This window comes from Copadichromis virginalis, linkage group LG22 (genome assembly GCF_057382275.1).
Source record: "Copadichromis virginalis isolate Kocher_CV1m ecotype Utaka linkage group LG22, C_Virginalis_male_GT1.1, whole genome shotgun sequence".
NCBI classification, from domain to species: domain Eukaryota; kingdom Metazoa; phylum Chordata; class Actinopteri; order Cichliformes; family Cichlidae; genus Copadichromis; species Copadichromis virginalis.
In genome coordinates, this window is record NC_140638.1 from 2,769,996 (window position 1) to 2,786,447 (window position 16,452).

Below are 16,452 nucleotides of genomic sequence, written 5' to 3' on the forward strand. Positions count from 1 at the left end.
TTTGCGTGCGCTCAGGTACGTGCTTTGATAAAACTGTCGGCGAAATGTGAGTCAGCATTTCACATCATTACAAACGTCTTTAAAAGTCCATTAACAGCTGTAGTTGTAAAAGTAGTAATTAATTTTAATTCAATAAACCAATAAATTGTTTCAAGCTGTTATCAATCATTGATGACAAGAGAAATCAAAAGGCCTGACACTGAAGGTTTGCATCTCGATTCTGATCTTTACTCCGTGGCTTTATCTTTGTACCTCGCAGGCACTCCAGTAAGTTTTAAAATGTGAGCAAAGGAGCAGCAGCTGTGGCTCCACAAAGGAAAAACGCATGAACACGAGGTTATCTTTTCATTCTGACAATCATTTGCTTGCCCAGTTCTTGTACTTGGTCCAGAGGTCACTGCAAAGATATCTTTCTTTTATCCGCATAAAGTAACGTGCGTCTCTTTGTGTACGTCTGCCGGACGTCTCTCTGTCTCCGTGCAGTAAGAGACATATTCGAGTAGCTATGGATTGGATAAGCGAAGCAAAGAGAAACAAGAAGAAGATCATAGTGAGTACAGATTTTTGTTTTAATTATGTGGTAACTGGAGAATTTAACGAGACACATTGAAGGCCTTTGTGTCATTTTTACTCAAAATGTAAATGAAAGTTTATGATAATGAATTCTTACCAATGGCTGGAATGACACCAGCGAGCAGGCCTCCGATCAGCCTGATTTTAAACGTGTGCTCTGCTCTATGTCAACATTTAAACATTTCCAAAGCTTGCATTAAACAGGCATCTACCCAAAAACCTGTCACAACTTCATACGTGACTAACTGAACAATAACAAGCAGTTGTTCCTATCACACATGTTTGTCGAGAAGATTACAACAATTTCCAGACATTTGCGCACACGTATCGTCTGGGAAAGCGTTGAATGGGCGATTATGAGATCCAGCTGTTCACCTGATGATAAACACCCCTGTGTAAAGTCAGCGTGAAATAATGAATACAAGTCTGATTGATGGTAATTATTCCAACAATCAGTCCAGAAGCCATAGTCTGTAAAACTGCACGTCTCCTCAATTTAATGTTATAAACTGGTTGCTCTAAGGCACTGACTAAATGCAGCTGATAAGAGCACCTATAAAATAAACTGCTACTTTTCCGTCATAAAGAAGAAACTGCAGTGGCATCTTGTAAGTAGAAGGTAATAAAAAAACACCACAGTGAACTGCAGCTGTATAAGTTTCTGTTGCACTCTCGTTTCTGTCATTAAGTCCTTTGCTGCTTATTTTACAACTCGTTTGGCAACAACAAACTGGAGAACGTGTTTCCACTCACCGATAGAGCCTGACCGTTCTGTGCTTTTGGTTGTGTTTGACTTCATAAGAAAGGATTTGTTGCTAGGTTCGCTTCATGTTTGCATTTGTGTCGCACAGATTGGTGTCTTGGCTGTGTCGATTGTGACTCTAATCCTTGGCCTTGGACTCGGTCTCGGACTGGATTTGCAGAGATGTCAAAACCAAGGTACATTCACAAACAGCCACACACACAAACACGCAAACGTGTCTCTGCAGGCTCAGAAACTTCAAACACTTATATACAACAAATACTTTCTTAATAAATTGCATTATTTTCCCATATGGCTTCATCGTCATGACTCGGGTGAGCGTATGCTGACGATTTAGGTTCATTTAGAACCGTCAGAGTGAGTCAGGCACCAAATCAGCATCTCATGTCAGAGAGAATTAACTTCCTCCACTCATTTTAAAAACGTCATTTAAAAAGGAGAATGTCCTCCTACAAATGTTTTCCTGTGGATGAAAAAGGGATTTCTATTCCTCACAACTCATTAAGTTGTTATTTTTTGCTTTTAGGCAAGGCAAGGCAAGGCAAGTTTATTTGTATAGCACAATTCAACAACAAGGTGATTCAAAGTGCTTTACAGAGACATTAGAAACAAGAACAAATAAAAAGCATGATTTAAAATTGATTAAAACAAGCAAATAAACTAACTAACTAATTAACAAACAAACAAACAAACAAACAAACAACAGTATATAAAATCAAAACAGATAAAATCAGAGCAGTAGATAAAATCAGTAGTTAAATGTAAGTTTTGAAATTTAAGCTTAAAGTGTGGATTTGGTGCTTTATTCAAATGCAGCTGAGAACAGGTGAGTCTTCAACCTGGATTTAAATAAACTGAGTGTTTCAGCTGATCTGAGGCTTTCTGGGAGTTTGTTCCAGATATAAGGAGCATAAAAGCTGAATGCAGCTTCTCCGTGTCTGGTTCTGACTCTGGGAACTGATAAAAGACCGGATCCAGATGACCTGAGGGATCTGGATGGTTCATACTGGGTCAGGAGGTCACTGATGTATTTTGGTCCTAAACCATTCAGAGCTTTATAGGCCAGCATCAGAACTTTAAAGTCTATCCTCTGACGGACAGGCAGCCAGTGTAAGGACCTCAGAGCTGGACTGATGTGGTCCACTTTTTTAGTCTTAGTGAGGACTCGAGCAGCAGAGTTCTGAATGAGCTGTAGTTGTCTGACTGATTTTTTAGGTAGACCTGTAAAGATGCTGTTACAGTAATCAAGCCTACTAAAGATGAATGCATGGACTAGTTTTTCCAGGTCCTGTTGAGACATCAGATCTTTTATCCTTGATATATTCTTGAGGTGATAGTAAGCTGACTTTGTTATTGTCTTAATGTGTTTTTCTAAGTTTAGGTCTGCATCCATCACTACACCCAAATTTCTCACCTGGTTTGTGGTTTTTAGATGTATAGATTGAAGTTCTCTGGTGACCTGTAATCGTTTTTCTTTGGCGCCAAAGACTATTACCTCAGTTTTGTTTTTGTTTAGCTGGAGAAAATTGTGGCACAACCAGTCATTGATTTCCTCAATGCATTTACCAAGAGCCTGTACAGGGCCTCGGTCTCCTGGTGACATTGTGATATATATTTGTGTGTCATCTGCATAGCTGTGATAGTTTATTTTGTTGTTGTTTATAATCTGTGCCAGTGGGAGCATGTAGATGTTAAACAGAAGGGGTCCCAAGATGGAACCTTGGGGAACTCCACATGTGATACTTGTCTGCTCAGATGTGAAGTTACCTATTGATACAAAGTAACCAGAATTAATTTTACCAGAATTAATTCACAATTTTCCTGTTTAAAGTTCATTTTTACCACTGAAGACCTGGCGGTGACTTATTTTGTGTCTTTTCCACAAATCTCAATTACTTAAAGGTCAAGTGAACATTTATTAAAGGGTGGAGCAACTTTGACATTTATGAAGCGCCTTGAGGCGACTTTTGTTGTGATTTGGCGCTATATAAATAAAATTGAATTGAATAGTACCTGATTGTACTTCTAACGGTCGAATAAGCTTTAGAAACGAAGATGAAAGATGAACTGAAGTGTTCACCTGTCAACAAACATTCTGGTCTGAATGTTGAAATGCTGAAAGCTTTACAGACAGAAATGCTGAAGCCTAAAGACTAATGTCAGTCATGTTACACTCGGTTCTGTGCCTTTGTCAGAGAAGGTGCTCTCCATTAAAAACACCAGGCTGTTTCCTCAGGGTCAGAGTTTTAGTCTGTACATTGTAACACTTCTTTTCCGAATGACTTGGCTGCCGGGAAATGTTACCGGTGGTGAATCCAGCCAATATTCTTTTTCACCCGCACAAAAAGATTTTTGGTTACATAACAGAATAAGCAGGGGAGCAGGGGCACTGCTGTTTTTAAGCCTGTAGAAACCAGAAACCTAGAAATGTCTCTAGGAGCTCAAACCATCTAGCAGCCGACCAGAAACAGCATCATAGATCCGGGCCTGGAAACACATACACAGCCTTTTATAAGCACTGGAGGATGCATTAGTGTTCCAAAAGTGATCATAATTCACAATAAACAATGCAAGAGTATCAAATGAACCACACAGGTTGATAGGACTGTGGTTGTTTTGTATTAAATGTGCATTGTTGCATACCAGCATGGCTAAAATCCAAGAACACAGCCAAAATACTCAAATAGTTTCACTGGACGCTTCCCCTACCCTGCAGAGAGCAGCACTATTTCCATTTGTCATGTGCGGGAAGTTTTTGTCTTGATGTCTAATAGAAATCACATTTAGTGTCACAAGTAAACTGTACAGCTGACAATGTGACACATGAGTATATCTCATCTCATATCTCACCTGATGTCAATTTCCAAATCCCACAGAAATGCAGAAAAAAGCAAAAGCTTCGCAAAAAAACAAAGGTCTAAAGAAAAACAGTAGGCCAAATCCATGACCAATCTGGTGCATGTGACTGTTTCACTGTTTTTCAAGCTTTAATACTCATCAGCATGTGAATAAACTGACTCAAATGATCAGGAAATCAAGTTTCTCATGTGAAAATCAGCAAGACTTGCAAGAAACAAGTAGAGACAAGAACAGATGGAAAGCTTAACTTACTGAAAGGACAATCTGGAAGCTGAAGGGAAAATGGTCCAATTATGCAAAAATAAGTCCCTCTATTAAAATATGTGAGTCACATTGAGATCTCACGTCCATTGGATGACAGGGTGGGGATTATTAATGCTAACATCTCAGTGTATTGAGGTTATAATAATCACCTGATGTAAGGCGACAAATTTCAAGAAAGAAGCTGTTATATTTGCAAACATTACTTATCGTAATCCTGGAGGACGTGAAGAAGTGTTGCCTGTGTATTCCCAGATTTAAAGGCCAGAACTGCGTGCAAAGAAAGAGCTGTCTAGCAGCTTATAGGCGTCACTGTGCTGTGAAAACCTAGCATCGACTTGTCTGAAATTTCACATGAAATGTGAAGAGAAGAGACCACGTTTCATTTGCTTTGGTGGAATTTGTCTGGCTCCTGTCTCATCCATTTTCACTGTGGTTATGCAGCCTCAGCTGCTAATTTAAGGTGGGACTCAGTTATTTCATGACTGCATAGATGAGCACTGCTGAGGCACTTCACAGTGCTTATTAGATCCAGAGTGTCATTGCTGTCAGGACAGATTACAGATTACTTACATGTAGACAGATGTTCTTCCCGTACTGTGGTGGAAAATCTTCAGTACATTGAGCTCATTATATGTCTGAGTACAAGAAAGCCATGATGGGAAATCCTTCCCTTGGTTGTTTTTGTAATGATGAGTCACCAGTTTAAGATCTGAAAATGTTCCGTTTGTTTTGAATGAAGAAGAAGAACATAACGTCTTCTCCTTTATAAAGTTCAGGTTATCAGTTTTTTTGTTTTTGCAGCTCTCTTGTTTCCTTAAATGTCTCTTTTCATCTTCATTAATCGACTAACTCTCCGCTCCTGTTTTGTCTCTGTTGCAGTCACGCCCCTCACATCCTGCAGGAATAGATGTTATGAGCCTTTTGACAACGAGAAACCTGGCTGCAGATGTGATGAAAACTGCGTCGCCGCCAACAGCTGCTGCTTTGACCACTATGACATCTGCACTGCTCCTAGTGAGACTTTGTTTGTGACTTGGCTGTAGCTCAGGTGGCAGAGCAGGTCAGCCACTAATCAGAAGGTCGGTGGTTCGATCCCAGGCTGCCTCCTGGCTGCCAAATATCCTTGGGCAAGATACTAACCCCATGTTTGCCTACTGGTGGTGGTCAGAGGGCCCGATGACGCCAGTGTCCGGCAGCCTCGCCTCTGTCAGTGCGCCCCAGGGCAGCTGTGGCTACAATGTAGCTGCCATCGCCAGTGTGTGAATGTGTGTGTGAATGGGTGAATGACTGAATGTAGTGTGAAGCGCTTTGGGGTCCTTAGGGACTAGTAAAGCGCTATGCAAATGCAGGCCATTTACCATTTTTACCATTTACTTACACGTCCTTCACTGCTCACCAGCTGAACTGAGTGTACTTCTGTACTTAACTCCATGACCGTTTCCTTCAGCTGAGCAGTGGGAATGCACAAACGTGCGCTGTGGCGAGAAGAGGCTGACGCAGAGCAGGTGCCACTGTTCAGATGACTGTCTTTCTGCTGGAGACTGCTGCACCAACTACAAACACATCTGCCACGGTGAGGCTGCAGGGACATCGCACAGGGTGCAGACACAAAAGAAATCTGTAAAAGCCAGTAACGTTTCAGGAGACCTGTTTAGCCATGAGAAACACTTGTAGATCTTACTGTGAATAAACAGAGAAGCTTGATGAGAGAAGGCGATTTCTAAAACTGGTTTATTGTTAGAATTTCCTCTTAGGGTATGAGTGGCTCCCTCAGTGTAAACCCCTCTGTATACGTGGTTCATCTTAAGGACCTCTTAACTGGAGTGGTGTAAGAGTTTGAAAGCAGGGGTATATACAGCGCATTAAAGCTGACCCAGTTCTGTAGCTTTTCTTGTAAACAATTGCTTTCTAGTTTAAACCCTAACCCACAGATATTTATCTAAGGAAAACATTTAGCAGCATTTAGAGGGAATTTTCTCTCATTACATCTCTAGAACCCTACGTGCACTTATTCTGCCAGCTTATACATACAGCTTGCAGCAAAAAAGGCAAAAACAACAGACGTTAGGAAGTGTATTCAAAAGTCCCGTACCATCAGATGTCACTGGAGACATAAACATTATGGTCTCGCCGCAGGAGAGAAACAGTGGGTTGAAGATACGTGCGATGACCTGTCAACCCCCACGTGTCCCGCAGGGTAAGAATTTATACCAAATATATTATAATCCCTTTGGAAATGCAATAAACTGAAGATTGATTGAAAACTGATTGAAATGATCTTTGATGAGCAACTCCATGCATGCTTTCCAAACAGCTGTATTTGTAACATAGCCTTTCAACGATTATAATTATTCTTATTATTTTAAATGAGGCCTTGCTATTTCTTATAATCGCAGATTGCATTTAGAAAAGTAAAAGTAACTACAATCTTTGGATGATAGGGAGTATCAAGCTAACCAACACAAGCTAGCGTAGCTATAAAGGTGTGTAGACAGTTTGGCTGTGAGCAGAGTGAAATGATCTGATCTGTGGTGGACACACAAAAGTATTCCTACTCATAAATCAGCCAATTTTTGTCCAGCTTGGTATGTTTATGTCAGTATTTAATGTTTCAGAGTTTCTGCTACGTTTGATGGTTGTTTTCTCTCCTCACAGCTTTAAGCAGCCGCTGCTCCTTGTGTCTTTGGATGGCCTCAGGGCAGAGTATCTGCAGACATGGAGTGCACTCATCCCTGTCCTGGATAAACTCAGTCAGTGTCAACCTTCTGTTTTTAAAGAAACATGCTTACCCTCATACATGAACAAAACCTCTTACATGTCTGTTTATTGTAAGAAACGTGTGTCTATAAATCGCCTGCCTTTAGGCTGCCTTTGGGCTGTTTGATGACAAATTGAAAGCTAACATCATCATTCATAAGAAATCAAAGCTTTAAGATGAAACATGCCCAGTTATCTTATCAAAACAGATACATATTTAAATGCTTTCACACAAAGGCAGCTTCCACTGAATTTCCTGCTTATCAAATATAAATTAGTGTGTTCAGGGTTGCATCTTATGCTTAATGAAGTTATTCAGCCTGCAGGCAGGGCAATGACTCACATGGTCATATTAAAAGGAAATCACATGGAGGAATTAATTTGGCACCATTCCTTATTTATTCACAGGAAGGTGTGGAACGTCAGCTCCATTCATGCAGTCCGCATTTCCCACAAAGACTTTTCCCAATCACTACTCCATTGTTACGGTACAGACGCACAGCACTCACACTGCTGCATACATTAATACGTCTTTTTTACAGTAAACAAACTTGATCTTTGTGTTTGTTAGACGTAGATAACGTGCATGAACACAAAATGCAGATTTTAAATAAAGATGTTTATTATTAAAGGCCCTGAGTGGAAAAGAGTTTGTCCCCTAAACCTAATAACTGGTTGGGCCACGCTTAGCAGCAACAACTGCAATCAAGCGTTTACGATACCTGGCAGCGACTCTTTCACAGCTGTGGAGGAAGGTTGGCTGAATTGTTGTAATTCAATTCAGCTGTGTCCCTGGTCATGTGCCCGTTTGTCTGTTCTCTGTCTTCTGTCTTCACGTCTGCCCCCAGAGTAAGTGTTTTCTAGCGTTTCCTGGTCTCTGTGATATTTAGTTTCAGTTCATGCCTAAGTTTTGTATTCCCTGAGCTCTGGAGTTTCAGCAATCAAAGCTGTGGTCAAAGGAGCTTGCAAAGAAAAGCGTCTGGACTTCTTTAAGTAGTTTAAACCCACTGGGTTTAAATCTGGGACTCCCCACCATTTGACCGTAGAACTGAAGAAGCTTCTCGGATGAGAGGTGAAACGTCTTCAGGCAACTTAAAGAAGTCCAGACGCTTTTCTTTGCAAGCTCCTTTGACTACGATGACCTGGATGACTGAGAACCTTCACAGAAATAAAAGCTGTGTTTGAGTTTGAGTCATCTCCAATTCCTGCATTTGGGTCCTTGCCACCACCGCATTTTACTGTTGGTATTCAATTCAATTCAATTTTATTTATATAGCGCCAAATCACAACATAAGTCGCCTCAAGACGCTTCATAGATACAGAGAAAAACCCTGAAATGATCTGAAACATTTAAGTGTGACGAACAAACACCACCGTGTATGGCTCCTTTTTACACACCCTGCACATTTACGTCTGCCTGAGCATGTCCACACACACCCTCCCCAGCGTTGTACTACACTGTGTTATTCCTCAATATTTCTTGTTCTGGTGTCATTTTTATGCAATATTACTCAAAAACTTTACTGGGTCAATTTCTGTGAAAGCTCGGGGGCATCAACAAAGGAAGAACCACAAAGTTCTGGATCAAATCTGGGTCATTCTTCTCGGTCAGTTGCAGATTTTGGTGACTTGGCGCTGGGAAAATAAAAACAACTTTGTGACACCTTCAACCTAATAAATGAATAAAACAGCCACAGTGATCTGTTGTGGTAATAAAACATTCTGTACTGACTCAGAATAGTGTGTAGTTTAAGAAACATGTTCAAGTTCAAGTTGGAGTTTCTTAAGTGCCAGTTCATCACTAGAATATAGTAATAAAACTATATTCTCTCTGAAATATAGAAGCATTTATTACGATTATACTTGACATTAAGGAGAGGAAAGTTACAAGAAATAGCCTGGAGTTTTCATCTCTCAGATTCCAGATAAAGGTCACTGGGATTTCTGCACCAGCCTGCTGCTGAGGCCCTCGCGATGCAGCAAATAAGTCGGGACAGTAGACAACAGAACACAGATAGTTCCTCGTGCCTGATCCATATCTCACATGATAAAACACACCCAGTTCTTGCTGAAACTCTTACAAGGAGTTCCCTTTCAAAACAAGCTCGTTCATCTTCTTAGAAATCACGTAAGGGAATCCCGACTCCCACGCACTAGAAGTTTCCTTTCAAGGTCCATACAAAGCACATACTTGTGGTATGAAGACACATGACCCAGACTTAAGGATTACTCCTCTCTGTTACGAAACAAAGAATGCTCAAGTGTCCCGCAGGATGCTTTCATACAAGATTGATATATTCAGTTAAACTGAATTATTAATTATCTCCTCACTTCCTTCCTTTTCCTCCTCCCTCAGGGTCTCTACCCAGAGTCAAATGGTCTGATTGACAATACCATGTATGACCCGGTGTTCGATGCCACCTTCTCCCTGTCCAGTCCAGAGAAAAATAACCCCGACTGGTACCTTGGACAACCTGTGAGTCTTGATTTACACACACAAACTGAGCGACCTTTGGTCAAATTACATTTAAATTACATTTAAAAATTAAACGTTAAGGGGAAGGTGACCTTTTAAAGCAAATAAGATGAGAGTGAAGATCTTACAGGTTGAGATCATTTCTGTCAGTGTAATCGAATGCAAAAATGCCAAATAAAGTTTTTGGTTTTGGATTGTTTTGTTTTGTTTTGGGCTTTTTTGCTTCTGACAGTTTCACCTAAGGAAAAGTCCCCGGGCACTTGCACATTCCTGCTCTGCATTGCTGCATGCAGCAGTTGTATAATATGGAAGAAGCTTGTATGGCTCTGTTGGTTTAACCCTCCTGCCTTCTTGGGACCTTTTTGTGCCACTGCTATGTGTTAAATGGCTGCCATTTCCACTGTGTTCAGTGGAATATAACCAAACTTGCCACAGGATAGTTTTTACCTGTCAATGTTAATATTCCAGTGTGAATTCCTTAAATCAGCCTAAAATGGCTGAGCAGCAGAAATCCCCACACCCATCACCCTGGGGACCATTTTCTGCCCATTGACTTCCATTATAAACGCTATTTTTCAACCCCAAATTATCATCATGTGATTTTATTTTTTCTTCTTTTCTTGGATGTCAATGAAGACTCAGGGCCTTGAAGTTTTAATTTTTAAATTGCAAAAAAAATGCAAAAAAAATAATGGCAGGTCAAAATGTATGTTGGTGCCAATCTTTGGTCCATCTAAAGGCCTACTTATAATGACAATCACATATTACTTCAACTGGTTTTTTGTGGAAATATTTAGTTTCGTTTTTTGGTTTTTGGGGCTTATAACACAGGGCGCTCATGTAATAACACTGGGATTTGAAGGGTTAAAACAACGAAAATATAATTAAAACTTTACATGAATATTTCAGGGAGAAGTAGTTTTACAAGGTTGGCTAATTTAAAGTGGAATAAAATATGGATATATGGTCTTTTTATGGCGTGGCTGAGAATGGTCCTTAGGGTGATGGGTGTGAGTTTTTTAAAGGATGGCAGGAGGGTTAAGATGGTTAACATTGTTTTGATAATAAAGATTCCACTTTGACATGCTGCTTCTGAAAATGGACACAGAGCACATTCATTTAATGTCAGTGCAGCAGCGTAGAAACATTGCATCTTGTAGAAAGAGACACTGCAAGTAACTTTAATAACAATAATATCAACTCTTATAAACGTTGTTAAAAAGAAACTTCAGAATCAGCGTTGAGCATGTTTCAGTCAAGCTCATACGTCTTCTTTGTTTTTGGAGATTTGGCACACAGCAAAGTCCCACGGACTGAAGTCTGGGACTTTCTTCTGGCCTGGATCGGATGTGAAAATCGCCGACAGTTTTCCTGACATCTACGTACCTTATGACGGGTGAGACCATCGTTTCTAGTTTAAAAAAATCACTTTAGAACTGAATGATGCATGAGAGCCTCGCATCCCCCTGGAGAGTAGTTAACAAAATCCCTGAGACACAGATATTCAAAGTTTGCTGTGTAAAAAATTCCCCGTCTACTTTTCATCCGCTACTCCAGAAACAGCAGCTGAATGTCAAACACTTTGCTGTTCCGCCTCCTCTTTAACCTCCCTCAGTGGCCTATTGTGACTCCCAATGGATCATTTCATGGACAATCGGTGTGCCACCCCATTTGACCGTGCAGTAACTTAAGTATATGAAGCCAATGCAAAATGATACCATAGTAGGTTAATGAATATAAGACTTAGGCAACTGAAAAAATACATTTAAACTGTGTAGAAATATAGTAGCAGTAACTCGTCTTACACTGTGATCCCAGCTCTCTTGCTCGCACCACATCAGAGCTAAATCATATTGCATCAGGTCCCACTGTTTGATTTAAAAGCCATGGAAAATCTGCCAATCAAAACAGCAGCACCATGCTGGTTGCACTCAGTATTTTACAGTAACTTAACAGTGAATTCATAATTAGGCTTTTATGTAATCTGATTATTTAACCCTGGGAGTTGATCTTTGAGCCAAATCACATACTGGAGTCCATGAAGCAACATCAGTAAATGTGCAGTGTGTTGGAAATATTCCGATATGTTGCACGAGCTCTTATCAAGCAGGACGATGTACTTTATCACTGCGTGGGATGGTTGGCTGGGAGACTTTGGCTCCAGAGAACAGATGGCGTCAGAGCTGATTGGCCCATGCTCTAAGTTAAACATCACATGTGAAATGTTTTCCCGCTATTTTCAACACTCTGGATGACGATTGTCGCCACATTGAAGCCTTTTTTGTCACGGTGTGGGAAATGATGGTTCACACAGCAACCACCATTCCCCCATTCTCTCACATCAATCCATGATTAGAATAGAATAGAATGTCTTTTATTGTCACTATACACCTGTACAATGAGATTCAGAGCATCTTCTACTCAGTGCAGACACGTGGGAGAAGAAAAGGGGCGGGCTGCACAGTTCTGCAGTACTTTATACATATGAACAGTCCCAATCCAATATCAGCGATACAAATATCAGGGGAAAAACAGTATTATTGTCACGGTTCTGGGTCATGTTGACCCAGCTTTCTGTTTTTCATGCTTTGGTGTTTTTCTAGATTATGATTTGATTTATCAGTGATACTGTTTTGATTATGATTATTATTTAGTAGGCTTTGGTCAGTGTCTAGTCTGTCTCTCTCCGTCTAGTCCGTGTCTTAGTAAAGTGTGTTTTGTTTCCTGTTTTACTTTGAAGGTTCTTGTTCCTGTCTGATGTCAGTGTTCCGGCTTTGCCCTCCCTGTCTCATTAGGTCTTATTTCTCCCAGCTGTGTCCCCCTTCTGTCTCTAATTCCTTGATGACTCAGCGTATTTAAGCCCAGTGTGTCTTTGTGTCAGCGTCATGTCGTTAACGTCTGTTCACCCTCACTTTCTGTGTGTTCATGATTTCAAGTCCTCCTGCATCTCAGTTTAGAGTTTTGTTTGCTTTTGTGAGTTTTATTTTATGTTGAAGTTTTGTTCCAGCAATAAAGCTGCATTTTCAGTTGAAAGCTTGTTTCCTAAGAGTCCTGCATTTTGGGTCCACCACTCCTGCCTGCCTGCCACACAGCCGACCATGACAATTATATGTTTACAGTGTGGGTTTTGGCAGGTAAATTAAATATTGCAGAGTGGTGATGGTAGTTTGTATAGTCTGTGTATAGATTAGGGGGTGAAACTGTGTCATCAGTGCATGTGTGGGTTCAGGGTGGTTATGGCTTTTGGAAAGAAACTGTTCTTGAGTATTTGAGTCTCTGTGCTGATGCACCTGTAGCGCAAGTTTAACAGGTCAAAACCAGTGTGGGAGCTGTCCTTGATGATGTGTGCTACTCTGCTGAGGCCAATAAATAATTTTTCAGTTACTATTGCAAACAGGTGTATTTTAACCAAGACCTCACTAAGCACATACTAAACCAAAACAGTGAGTAAAAACAAGACTTAATAAAACCAACAGACCGATGGGAGGCGAACTGCAGTATCTGACTAATGAAACCTCTTACGTGTTACTGCCACCAGCGTCAGTGCAGTCAACGCACTGATGATGCAGACGTACACGACTAGTTTCAAAAGTGCTAAAGCTCACTGGTAATGTTGTAAGCACGTTCGTGAAATTAAAATATTTGGAAACTTGGATAGTCAACTTCACAGTGATACGGGCATGTTTTTCAAAATTGTGCATCAGCCAGGGTGGCTGTTCGTTAATGGTGTTCAGCAGGAGGGACTGTTCTGTGTTTACAGTGGTGGAATATACACAGCCGTGATGATCACTACTGTTAGCTCTCTCTGTAGAAAAACATCAATATCACTATTTTTACACTGACCTTCTACTTTCTATTTGTTTTTATTCTTTTAGTACCGTGCCGTTTGAAGAAAGAGTATTCACTGTGCTGAAGTGGCTGCAGCTGCCGGCTAATAAAAGGTTGTTTGTTTTTTTTCAAAACAAAGACTTCACAAAAGGAAGATGAAAAAATATAAATGTGAACTATGTTTGCTTTGACTCGATTCCAAGTAAAACAACTCTTTCCCGCCAGGCCGGATTTCTTTACGCTGTATCTGGAGGAGCCGGATAAATCTGGACACAGCTACGGTCCTGTGAGTGGAGGGGTAAGGTCACTCGACTCATTTAGATAAGAAAGAGATGAAGGGAGAGCTGCTCTGCTCTTTTGGTTCAAGAAACAAAACAAAAGCTCGTTATATTCGTGACTGACGTTTGTCGTTGCTAAATATTGCGGAAGTTCTGATAAAGCCCATGGGACAATGATTAAATGAATAATTGTAACATGTTTAAGTAGCACAGAGAAAGCTGACCTATGCCGCCTTTCTGGCACTGGCTGGAAATGCGAGAGCGATGTGCAGATGTTATTCTGTTGTAGCCCCTCTGGCCCAGTGCTGAAACAAGATCCTCATGTTGAAACTACTCGTGCATTATCCACACCAGTAAAACACCCTGCAGTGAATGATCACAGATAAGTGAGCATAATAACAAAACTCTAAAGTCCACTGACGAGGCTCATAAATCTCCATAAATATTTATGACACTTCTAATTAAACAATTAAAATTGCATCTGTCAAGTCAGGCTTTTGGGAGACCTTAATGGATCGCGTATACATCCATGTGGTGACTTTTGGGAACGGGCTAGACAACTGATGACAATAGCATCAAAAATATGGATTTAGTGGATCAGTCATAGGATTTGGCCATGCAGACAAATTATGAAAGAAAAAGCATATTTTTTAGGGACTGTGTGTTGGGTCTGGAGATAACGCTCAGCAGAGTTCTCCTGAATTTCATTTCAAATAGTTGTAATCATTAGATGTGGACGTGGTTGGTTTCAATGACAAAATAAAATCAACATGCAGATTTTAAAAGGGAATCAACCAGCTTTACTGGCTGAGTGAGTGATGGGGAAATGCCTGAAAAGCACGAGACTCACATGTGAAGAAGTGATTCATGCTTTCACTCATTAACGATGAGTGAAAAAGGAACGACACAGTAGGCAATTTATAGTGTTCCTCTTGGAAGGACGGCTTGAAATAGAAACAAGGAAAACACATCAATGGCCAAGATTTGAATTACGTTTTTCTAACGAAGTTCGTCATTGCTCGGTCATGGATACTTCTCTTCCACTCTCGTATTACTTTGTTTTCAGTAATTTAACCTTTTCAGGCATAGTGGTCACTACAGTTACAGCTATTCAAAGGCTGTTTCCTGTGTCAGTGTTGATGGCACACATGCACATAAACCACTACATTGGACACTGATGAGTCACTCCATACCATGCCACCCACTGGCCGGTTAATGTTACTATAGGTGTATGATGTGCTTCATTGTTATTTAACCCTGTCATGCAGGAATTATGACAACCTCAATCAGGATTTTCTCGTTTTTATTCCTATTTTCATTCCTAAAGATGAATAAAAATTCTCAGACAGGTTGTCATAATTCCTGCATGACAGGTTTAAAGTACAACAACATCATTTGCATCATATTTATTTGAACATTTAATTTGCTTTCTCCAGATTATTACATCACTCCAGGGTGTGGATAAGATCATTGGTCAGCTCATGAATGGACTGAAGCAAATTAATCTACACCGCTGTCTCAACATCATTATTGTGGCTGACCATGGTAACAAAGCACTCAGAGTGATGTGGCTCTGAAAACACGTCTGTCACATGTGTTCAAAGAAATCAGTGTCAATAGAAATGTTTACATGTGCTCTCTTTTTACCATGCATGTAGCTTTACAACAATCCTTGGCTTGCCTCATAAATTTTATAATGATTTAAGCAAATTTTATTTTTGGGAAAGTCCAACATGGCTACAAAGACCAGAGCATTTAAAACAGTACTGGGAAGTAAGAAGGCATCGTCTTCACCTGCCTTTATCCACTTTGATCTTACTTTATCTTTGTGGAATCTCTTCACTGGAATCTTACCACTACATAGGAAATAAAAGCAAACACACGTTCCAGCAATTGGACATTGATAATGCAGTAACACTACCACCATCTAGAACGGGATCATAATGCTTCATGAGTATTCCACATAAGGAATAAAGCATTCCAAAGTTTTTGTTCCACTGAAGAAATTAAGGCTGTAATGTAACAGCTGAATGTTGCTGCAGGTATGGAGGAAACAAGCTGTGAAAGAAAGGAAACAATGAAGGAACTCGTGGGCGATACCAGCATGTATGTGGTAACTGAGGGTCCCATTGGACGCATCAGAGCCAAGAGCAAAGACGCACTGTGTAAGTAAATGCAACAACAAAGTGCTCTGCTGCTTGTCTTTGATCACACAAAGAATGAGGAGGTGGGGTGAGTCGTTGATGATAGGTTTCACCAGCTTTTTGACGTTGTGAGCAACTATATGGTTCCTAAAGCATGTGAAATCTGCGAGATTACCTAGGTCTCTTTTGTGTTTGAACCTGGTCATACTTGAATGTTCTTGGGTTGCAGCCATATCAGTACAACATCAGGGCATGGCTGTTTCAGAGACAGTAAGGCTGTAAAAAGGCTTGATGCCTGATGCATCAAACACAAAAGGCTTGGATGTCTATCAGTTAGTTTCACCTGTCCATGGCTGACCCAACATATCTGATTTACTCTTGATAAAATGCTTGTTTTTAGAAGACTTGATTTTTAGTTTCTATTGAAAATGCATCACACAACATTGTAGATGTAGATGCTCTCAGAGCTTTGCTAAAAGACAGACATTGAAAAAGAGGCAACGATGCCAA

General features: G+C 40.4%; 1 protein-coding gene across 1 annotated transcript in view; it reads left to right on the forward strand.

Moving 5' to 3' along the window:
• The first annotated feature begins 378 nt into the window (after positions 1–378).
• The window catches only part of LOC146682385 (venom phosphodiesterase CdcPDE), a 41,556-nt gene continuing 25,482 nt past the window's right edge, over positions 379–16,452 (forward strand). The window contains exons 1-13 of the mRNA XM_085445324.1: positions 379–550; positions 1,425–1,512; positions 5,339–5,473; positions 5,907–6,032; positions 6,596–6,656; positions 7,115–7,209; positions 7,625–7,704; positions 9,573–9,692; positions 10,979–11,088; positions 13,568–13,633; positions 13,746–13,818; positions 15,235–15,343; positions 15,841–15,963. Of these exons, the coding sequence (XP_085301450.1) occupies positions 506–550; positions 1,425–1,512; positions 5,339–5,473; positions 5,907–6,032; positions 6,596–6,656; positions 7,115–7,209; positions 7,625–7,704; positions 9,573–9,692; positions 10,979–11,088; positions 13,568–13,633; positions 13,746–13,818; positions 15,235–15,343; positions 15,841–15,963 (1,231 nt within the window). The 5' untranslated portion in view covers positions 379–505. The remainder of the gene's footprint in view (positions 551–1,424; positions 1,513–5,338; positions 5,474–5,906; positions 6,033–6,595; positions 6,657–7,114; positions 7,210–7,624; positions 7,705–9,572; positions 9,693–10,978; positions 11,089–13,567; positions 13,634–13,745; positions 13,819–15,234; positions 15,344–15,840; positions 15,964–16,452) is intronic.